At 43.6% G+C, this 10,430-nt stretch overlaps 1 protein-coding gene across 2 annotated transcripts in view; it reads left to right on the forward strand.

Annotated features, from left to right (window-relative positions):
- ADGRG2 (adhesion G protein-coupled receptor G2) overlaps positions 1 to 10,052 on the forward strand; it is an 80,917-nt gene extending 70,865 nt beyond the window's left edge. For both annotated transcript variants that reach the window (XM_067466782.1, XM_067466783.1), the window contains 5 exons: positions 1,678 to 1,777; positions 2,154 to 2,437; positions 3,743 to 3,844; positions 4,540 to 4,692; positions 9,776 to 10,052. In XM_067466782.1, the coding sequence (XP_067322883.1) occupies positions 1,678 to 1,777; positions 2,154 to 2,437; positions 3,743 to 3,844; positions 4,540 to 4,692; positions 9,776 to 9,960 (824 nt within the window). In that variant the 3' untranslated portion in view covers positions 9,961 to 10,052. The remainder of the gene's footprint in view (positions 1 to 1,677; positions 1,778 to 2,153; positions 2,438 to 3,742; positions 3,845 to 4,539; positions 4,693 to 9,775) is intronic.
- Positions 10,053 to 10,430: the final 378 nt, after the last annotated feature.

Here is a 10,430-nt window from a genome sequence, read left to right on the forward strand (position 1 = left end):
GCGTGGTGGCCTCACAACTCCAGGTATTCTTGAGAGACATGGATTATCTGGATTCGGCACAGTCTGGTTTCAGACCGGGACATGGTACCGAGACGGTCTTGGTCGCCTTAGTGGATGATCTGCGCCGGGAGCTAGACAGGGGGAGTGTGTCCCTGTTGGTGCTCCTGGACCTCTCAGTGGCCTTCGATACCGTCGACCACGGTATTCTTCTGGGGCGCCTTGCAGAGATGGGTCTTGGGGGCACTGCTTTGCAGTGGCTCCAGTCATTTCTGGAGGGCCGTACCCAGAAGGTGTTACTGGGGGACTCCTGTTCAACACCACAGCCTTTGACCTGTGGGGTTCCTCAGGGCTCTATACTGTCCCTCATGCTGTTTAACATCTACATGAAGCCGCTGGGTGAGATCATCCGGAGTTTCGGGGTGCGGTGTCATCTGTACGCAGATGATGTCCAACTCTGTCACTCCTTCCCACCTGCTACTAAGGAGGCTGTCGAGGTCCTGAACCGGTGCCTGGCCGCTGTAATGGTCTGGATGAGGGCGAACAAACTGAAACTAAATCCAGACAAGACGGAGGTACTCCTGGTCAGTCGCAAGGCCGAGCAGGGTATAGGGTTACAGCCTGTGCTGGATGGGGTCGCACTCCCCTTGAAGGCGCAGGTTCGCAGCTTGGGTGTGATCCTGGATTCATCGTTGAGCCTGGATCCCCAGGTTTCAGCGGTGACCAGGGGAGCATTTGCACAGCTTAGGCTCGTGCGCCAGCTGCGCCCGTACCTTGGGAAGTCTGACTTGGCCACGGTGGTACACGCTCTGGTCACATCCCGCCTCGACTACTGCAACGCTCTCTACGTGGGGCTGCCCTTGAAGACGGCCCGGAAGCTTCAGCTAGTCCAGCGCGCGGCAGCCATGTTACTAACAGGAGCAGGACGCAGGGAGCATACAACGCCCTTGTTGTTCCAGCTCCACTGGCTGCCAATTTGCTACCGGGCCCAATTTAAGGTGCTGGTGTTATCCTACAAAGCCCTAAACGGTTCCGGCCCAAAATACCTTTCGGACCGCATCTCGGCCTATGAGCCCACGAGGACCTTGAGATCGTCTGGGGAGGCCCTTCTCTCGATCCCGCCTGCCTCACAGGCACGCCTGGCGGGGACGAGGGAGAAGGCCTTCTCAGTGGTGGCCCCCCGGCTGTGGAACACCCTCTCTGTTGACATCAGACAGGCGCCCTCCCTTATGTCCTTCCGAAAGAGCCTGAAAACATGGCTATTCGAGAAGGCATTTAATTAAATGCTACAGTAACTGGAAATGACAACTGGAACGGAATGTAGACTACGAGACTGGTTATGATTCTATGATAAGACGAAGCGGATTATTTTTAGTGTAATTAGATAATAATGTATTAGTGATTTGTTGTTTTTGTAGTTGTAGTTTATTGTGAAGTATGTTTTTTATATGTTGTACACCGCCGCGAGTCGCCCTAGGGCTGAGAGCGGCGGTTAATAAATGCACCAAATAAATAAATAAATAAATAAATAAATAAAATAAATTCCTCAAATTAAAGTACTATTCTGCTGGCATGAAATAGTTCTGGATACCACCCTGTTTCCTGTTGTCTGAATGCTTAGTTATGCATTTCCAGTATTCTTTCCAATTTGCATCCTTGTTTTTTTTTTAAATCTTTCAGGGCTACCAGCTATAATCATAGCTATTGTCTTGGCAATATCTCCAGATAACTATGGACTTGGGTCCTATGGAAAGCTTCCCGATGGCTCAGCAGATGAATTGTAAGTCAAAATCAGGCAATGGTGAAGAATATTAATTTAACTATGCACTTAATTATAGTTATGAAAAGGCAGGAAATTAAAGCAAGAGAAAATCTCATCAAGCAAGGAAGCAATTTTTAAATCAGCAAATGCTTAGTTTTTGCTTAGTTACTAACTGCAGTGAACAAAGGTAGAAATATATTAAATTACAGTTGAAGATTATGATTTAAGATACTGTTATAAAATGAGTTTTTGCCATGTTGCATGGAGATACATATAGTATTTAATAGCAGAAAGTTATGTGGCTTTCTGAATTTGATTCTCAGTCTTACCATTTCAAAATGTATCTAACACTAACTAGTACTTTCTTTTGCATTTCTTCTTTCTGCATTTTTAGCTGCTGGATTAACAATAATACTGTCTTTTACATCACTGTTGTGGGATACTTCTGCATGATATTCTTGCTGAATATCAGCATGTTCATAGTTGTGCTCATTCAGCTCTGTCGAATCAAAAAGAAGAAGCAGCTCGGTGCCCAGCGAAAGACCAGCATTCAAGACCTCAGGAGTGTTGCTGGCCTCACTTTCCTGTTGGGAATTACTTGGGGATTTGCCTTTTTCGCATGGGGCCCTGTAAATCTTGTATTTATGTATCTGTTTTCCATCTTTAACACATTACAAGGTATGTACTGGGCTTTTTTCTATATAGAAAATACTGTGTGTATATGTATATTTCCCTGTGTGTGTATCGATCATATTATATCAAATAGACTCCCACTTAAATACTCACACAAGAAAATAACACTATGTAACAAAATTTGAAAAATGGTCTGTTCCTGGTTATAAAATATTATTTCCTGTTTAATTGTGCAGTACTTACTTTGAAAGTAGTTGATATATTCCAAAAACTTCATTTTTGTGGCTGCCACAAACTACGTTGAATTGGTTGACACTCTGAGATATTCATTGAAAGACTATCACAAAATATGCTGCAGGGTGTCCCGAAAAACAAAGTTTTTGCAGTTTAATAAACATTTCCCATGTTTTTATGATAGATCCAATTAGGAAATGGCATTTCTAAGCAAGGAACAAAAATTGTCTTGCATAGTGTAATAGCTTTTTGTCACTATTTTTAAAAAGTATCTCATATTGATCCTTAATGAGTAGAATAGGCCTAACAATATAGTGAAAGACGCTAAATATCAAACTAATATAATGAATATATTCAAAGCACCACATACTTTAATTCCATGATTTTATTATTGAACACATTTACATAACATAGATTTAAGTGAAAACAGCGCTGTATGGATGTTGAGGCTAGCACTTGTAATTCGTTTGTCATCATAGTAAAGCAGTGGTTCCCAACCTGTGGTCCAAGGACCACCAGTGGTCCACGAGAACTAAAATATGGTCCGCAGTCTCACTGTTACTACATCATTGCAACAAGAGTGACTGGTCTCTCAAAACCCTCTTGTAGTGCCAAGGCAACAGTGATCTCAGGAGGGGAGAAGCTTACTACCCACAAAAGATAACTAGTATCACATCAGCTCTAGATTATTAAATACAGTTTTCTGTGGGTGAGCAGATGGCAACTACTGGATGGCATCTGTTCTGTATCAGAAACTAGAGCTGATGTGATCTTTCGAATGCAATTTTCTGAATCAGCACCCCAAATAACCAAACTGAATCTAAAGTTGACCAAAAACTGATTCGTAATCCTTTTGGTTCTAATGTTAGAGAGTGGTCCCTGGTCAAAAAAAAAAAAAAAAAAAAAAAAAAAAAAGGTTGGGAACCACTGTAGCAAAACAAAATATCTCATGCATTCTTATGGGAGGCTTTTCACTAGAAGAATGTGGTCTTATCACTGAGGAGAACAATTAGCCATAGGTTGATTTTGGCGATGGGGGGCTGGAATAATATAGCGGTTTTATTTAAGACAGAACAGAATTTGATGCCCTTAAACTTCTAATGCATTATTTTGCAGGATTCTTCATTTTCATTTTCTACTGTGTAGCCAAAGAGAATGTTCGTAAACAGTGGAGAAGGTATTTGTGTTGCGGAAAATACAGGCTGGCTGAAAACTCTGGTAAATACAACATCATTGTTATTTGAAATCGTGCAGATATAGCTACAGAGTTGGATCCTAAAGTGGATGGCTTGTGTGAGAGAGTAATTTAATTTTGCCAATCCGCCCTCTGACTATGTTTCTCTATGACCAGATATGAAGACATTCCTGGATCTCCTTTTCAGATTTTCAGTAGTGAAAGCGGGGATGAGGGGCTTCAGACCAAATATTTGTACAAATAGAATTTTACTCATCTTGATTCTAGTCTGTTTACATTATTTCTTGTCACTAAATTTTCCAAAAGATATTGATATCTGGTTTTTGTGACTACATGTACTATTTATAATTAAAATGTGTTTTAAAAAAAATCTGAAATTGAGCTCTTTGGAGAAAGGAAGAAGGAAGGAATGGAGAATTAGCCCCAACAGCTCTGTGACTATTATGCGAGGAACACAAAAATACCAATTTTGCCACCACCCCCCCCCCAAAAAAGGGTGTGACTATTATCTGTATTTTCTGATTTGCCTATAGACAGGGACAGGCTATCTTCAAAAGCATTTGAAATGCCGATAATAATTAATGCTGTAAATTTACAAAACTGACAAAAATGTAAAAGATGAAATCTCATAAAAATAAGGGTTAGTAGCAGTAATAACACTTTCCTTGTGTGAAGCTTTAACATTCATCCTTGTTTCTGTTATCTTTTTTACCTGTAGACTGGAGTAGAACAGCTACAAATGGCTTAAAAAAACAGAATGTTAACCAAGGTGTTTCCAGTTCTTCTCACTCTATTCAGTCAAACAGTAACTCCACAAATTCCACTTCGATGCTAGTGAATAATGATTATTCAGTGCATGCAAATGGGAATGGTAAGTATGCCTAAAATATTCAGTCATCCATTATTTGTGTTATTTTACTGACACAAAAGCACAGTATGTCACAGCAAACGAGAGCTATATGCTGGATTTCATATCAAAAAATCACAAGTCGAACACTTCCCAAGCATCTAGGACTGTGTTATTATTATTATAACTTTATTTGTACCCCGCTAGCATCTCCCAAAGGACTCGATGCGGCTTACATAGGCCAAGGCATCAAAACACAATACAACAATACAATACCTAAAGCAAATTAAAAACAGTTAAGCAGTATAAACAACAAACAATAAACAATACATCAAGACACTATAAAATTGGGCCAGGCCAGAGTAAAGGCTACAAGATTAAAAGTGCTGATGTGGCAGGAGGTATGTAGGACTATAAAGTAAGTGCAGTGTGTGGTGTGCAGCAATCTTAGTTCTACTAAAGTGCTTCTAGGACTTGGTATTGCAGGTTCCTAATCTGAGAAGGCACATCGGAACAGCCAGATATTCAAGTTCTGTCTGAAGACTGCCAATGTAGGGGCCTGTCTAAGATCTTTTGGGAGGGCGTTCCAGAGTCGGGGGGCCACCACAGAAAAGACCCTGTCTCGAGTCCCCACCAAGCGCGCTTGCGATGCAGGCAGGATCATGAGCAGCGCCTCTCCAGATGACCGAAGTGAACGCGTGGGTTCATAGACGGAGATGCGGTCACGCAGGTAGGGTGGTCCCAAACCGTTCAGGGCTTTATAGGTAAGCACCTGCACCTTAAATTGGGCTCGGAAAATAAACGGCAGCCAGTGGAGCTCCTTGAACAGGAGGGTTGACTTCTCTCTGTAAGGAGCCCTGGTTAACATCCTGGCTGCTGCCCGTTGGACCAGTTGGAATTTCCGAGCCGTTTTCAAGGGCTGCCCCACGTAGAGCGCATTGCAGTAGTCCAATCTAGAGGTGACCAAGGCATGGACCACCCCGGCCAGATCAGCCTTTGCAAGGTACGTTCGCAGCTGGCTCACAAGTCTCAATTTTGCAAAAGCCCTCCCGGACACCGGCGACGCCTGAGCCTCAAGCGTGAGCGATGAATCCAAGAGGACTCCCAAACTGCGGACCTGTGGCTTCAGGGGGAGTGTAACCCCGTCCAACACAGGTTGCCACCCTATACCCCGATCCAGTTTGCGATCAACCAGGAGGACCTCTGTCTTGTTGGGATTGATCTTCAGCTTGTTCCTCCTCATCCAGATAGACACAGCGGCCAGGCACTCGTCCAGCACCCGAGAGGCCTCCTTGGAATTAGGTGGAAAAGAGAAGTAGAGTTGTGTGTCATCTGCGTAGAGATGGCACCCAATTCCAAAACTCTGGATGACCTCTCCCAGCGGTTTCATGTAGATGTTAAAAAGCATGGGAGACAGAATAGAGCCTTGCGGGACCCCACAGGTCAAAGGCCAGGGATCCGAGCAGGTGTCTCCCAGCTTCACCATCTGGGTTTGTCCCTCCAGGAAGGACTGGAGCCATGACAAAACCGTGCCCCCGAGACCCATCCCAGAGAGACAACCCAGAAGGATACCATGATCGATGGAATCGAAAGCCGCTGAGATGTCCAAGAGAACCAACAGGGTCACACTCCCCCTGTCCAGCTCTCTACAGAGGTCATCCACCAAGGCGACCAAGGCTGTCTCGGTGCCGTGACCGGGCCTGAAACCAGACTGTGACTGATCTAGGTAGTTGATGTCATCCAAAAAACCCTGGAGCTGGGAGGTGACCACCTGCTCCAGCACCTTACCCAGAAAAGGGAGGTTGGAGATCCGTCTGTAATTGTTCAGCACTGTGGAGTCAAGGGAAGCCTTTTTGAGGAGTGGACGAACCACAACCTGTTTCAAATTAGATGGAAAAATCCCTTGCTCCAACAATGCATTAATGATCAACACAAACCAATCAACCAACCCCTCCCTGGCCGATTTAATTAGCCAAGATGGGCAAGGGTCTAGAGCCAAAGTGGTCTCCCTCACAGCTCCAAGGACCTCTTCCACGGTCTCAGGAAGAACAAGCCTAAAAGAATCCCACAAAATTGGACAAGCAGATACCTCCTTTGGCACTGCGATGAAATTGGAGTCGAGCTCGAGGCGTATCTGAGCAACTTTGCCTGCGAAATGGTGTGCGAAATCGCAACACCGAGCTGCTAGGTCGTCAGAGATCTCCTCCACCACAGGTGGGTGAAGGAGCTCCCCGACAACCCGAAACAGCTCCGATGATCTATTTGCTGCAGACGCTATACGGGTGGTCGTGAAAGATTCCCTGGCCACCCGTATACCCACGGAGTATGCCTTAAGAGAGGCTTTAGCCCGTGCTTGGTCAGACACGTCCCGAGATCTCCTCCACTTGCGCTCTAGCCCCCTTCTCGTGTGCTTCATCACAGCCAGCTCCCCAGTAAACAAGGGAGATTGCCTGTCACGACGCAACGTGATGGGGCGTTCAGGAGTGATCGTATCTATTGCCCTGGACATCTCCCTATTGTAGAGATCCACCAAGGGTGGGCGGTACACCAGCAGAAACCCCACACTGTCACGGTTCCCCACCTTCAGGTGGACACACTCAAACCCAGGTGCTTGTGGAACAGCGCATCTGACCACGGCGCTGTTCTCCACCCCCCCCCCCCGGTCTGGCCTGCTGATGTACCCCGAAACCCGGTGGACACAGCTGAGTGAGATTTACTCCCCCCAGCTCATCCAACCAGGTCTCAGTAATCCATGCCAGATCCGCCCTCTCATCCAGGATCAAGTCCTGAATGGCAGCGGTCTTACCATTGACAGATCTAGCATTAATCAGCAGGACCTTAAGACCGAAGGGACTGCCATGGGGCCTACCACTTCCTACCTTCTCCAGGGTCGCAAGAACTCTGTTGCGCTTCTCCCTGGGGCGTTGGTGACCAGCAAATCTCCTCCCCCACACAACCTGAATGGCGCCCCCCTCCTCTGGACCCCCCTCCCCCCCTACATGGTTGGAATCTGTGGCTAGTCAGCTCTCAGAAGAAGTAAGGCTGGAGTATAAGTCTCCCTTGGGTTTCAGGTAGGGATGCTTCCGAAGTTAAGGTGGACAGAGAAACAGCGAGGGAACTGAGTGGGCTGAACAGGGGGAGTGTTCTTGGGTGGGAAAGTGTGGCTGATTGTGTGGGGACAACTGGAGCAGATGGCGTCTCAAATTGGTACAAACCAGGAGGGGGGGCCCTAACCGGGGAGCTATCTGTGTCATGTATTTTCGAATGATGCGCGCAGATCCAAGTAAGGTGGCCTTTTGTAGTTGCCATATGTTTTGTCGATGTTTATTGTTTCCAAATGCTGGCTGAGATCTTTTGGCACGGCACCCAGTGCACCAATGACCACTGGGACCATCTGCACTGGTTTATGCCAGAGCCTTTGCCGTTCGATTTTGAGGTCTTGATAGAGGTTGAGTTTTTCCAGTTGTTTTTCCTCAATGCGGCTGTCACCTGGTATGGCGACATCAATAATCCAGACTTTTTATTGTTGTTGTTATTGTTGTTAATTATTATTATTATTATTAGTAGTAGTAGTAGTATTTTAAAGTGACTGTATACAAGAGGAGATATAAAGCAATGCATCGATGTTTACATTATCGGACAATGTATTTATTCACACCAGCTCACCATTTTATGTCATATGTTCAAATGCAACATTGTTGTATGCCCCATTTTACTATCCTAACAATTCTGTGGTTCAGATTAGGTCAAAAGATAACGATGGGCTTAAAGGTCACCCTGTTTGCATCAGAGACATGAGATTGAACCCAGATATCTTCAATTCTAGCTCAAAATATCCTAGCCCACTGTAAAGCGCTGGCTATGCTGTGATGTCATCATGACTATATAGCTAAACAATACAGGATGTTAAAAAATGTGATCTGTTAATCTGATACATCATGTCACATGATTTCCTTTAGTTTACACACACATCTTTTTAGTTTACGCACTAGATCGAAGCAAACAAAATAATTATGTGTTTTATATGACTTGAATCCATTTGTATCAAAGAGTAGGAATTATTGATACATTACTCTGAGTTTTGAGGATGTTATATCCAGTGGGGGTAGTTGCTAAAGATAGGAAGTTGTTTACATACAACACACCCCTCATCTACAAGAGGTTTGCTACTGTGGTTCAAACTGACATACTCATGTGGAACCATTTCTCAGGATGCATTTATTTGATGGGCTTGGAAATGCTTCTAGGTGGTGGCGTTCCACGTGGCTATGGGCCAATAACAATTAGATACAGCATTATCCTTATTATTCCATTTTTGGCCGAATATTTATTTATTTACCATATATGTACCCTGCCCTTCTCACCCCAAAGGGGGCAACAATTTGATCCCTTATCAAACAAACAATAATAAAATACATATTCATTAAAACTTAATTATTAAAAGAGCAATATAAACATTAAAAAAATATTAAAACCACACAGTCCGAAATCATAGTCACGGTTGTTCCAGTCACGTTGCACATATTCCATTTTCTTTTATTGTGGTGTTTTAAAATTATTGTGTATGAACCCCTTGTTGTAAACCGGCCTGAGTGAGAAGACCGGTATATAAAAGTTCTAAATAAATAAATAAATAATTATTGCACTGCGCTCCTACCCAAAAGCTTGGCCCCAGAGACATGTCTTCAGTTTCTTTCTGATTTTACTGGGGAGGGAGTTCCATGCTGAGGGGCCACCACTGAGAAGGCTCTGTCTCTCATCCCCACCACCTGCACCTGTGAAGGAGGTGGGACTGAGAGCAGGGCCTCCCCAGACGATCTTAATATCTGATGTATTGTATTTCTTCAGTTCTAAGACACACTTTCCTCCCTTATATAGATATCTCTAAAATGGGGTACACATTAGAATTCAGGTTTATATTATATATGTTTGATGGTGGTATTGAAATTAGGGTGCGTCTTACAAACAATAGCGTCTTGCAATTGAAGAAATACATTAATATTGGTCCTGATTCTTTGGTTATGGGGTGGGATGTATGGGGAGATGATCCCATGGTGCAGAGTTTTGCCATGAAGGAATCCTAACTAACTTCTTAAAAACATTTCAGGCAATGTGCCCAGTGAAAAGAACGGTGTTTCTTTCAACATGCAAAATGGTGATGTGCGACTGGCTGACTTCTCAACAAAACAGATTGTTTTCCAAGAGAACAATGACACAGGACACAAGAAATCTTGCATTTCATGGCGAAGGACTTCAAAGAGAGGGAGCCTGCACTTCATTGAACCTATGTGATATTTTTTTAAAAGCCTTTCCATGGCATGCAGGTTTCTTTTAACATAATGTGAGAAGACCAAATTGTGAGAAGACCAAAAAAAAAAAAAAAAGGGGGGGGGGGGACATTATTTAATATACAATAGCAAAGCTTTTAGGCAATATCAGTTTGTCAAAGAGTTTGCATTATCCTTTCTTTTAATGCCATTGGTATTGAGAAGGTACTTTAGACATAGCATTATGGCTGGAAAAAAATGACCGGCATAATATGTGTTGTTGTTTTTTTTTTTAAATGATGGATTTTAGAAGATCCTTTTACAATTTCAGCTTACAGTTGAAAGGTTATGCAATAATGTATTAATATAGAAAACTACAAGCTAAATGTTGAAAGAGATGTTAAATTGTCTTTCAAAGTTATGTGATGCCTATACCTTTTAATGAGGTACAGTAACAGACATCATAGTATTGTATATAGCCTCAATAACATCTAC

Source organism: Anolis sagrei, chromosome 3 (assembly GCF_037176765.1).
Source record: "Anolis sagrei isolate rAnoSag1 chromosome 3, rAnoSag1.mat, whole genome shotgun sequence".
Lineage (NCBI taxonomy): Eukaryota > Metazoa > Chordata > Lepidosauria > Squamata > Dactyloidae > Anolis > Anolis sagrei.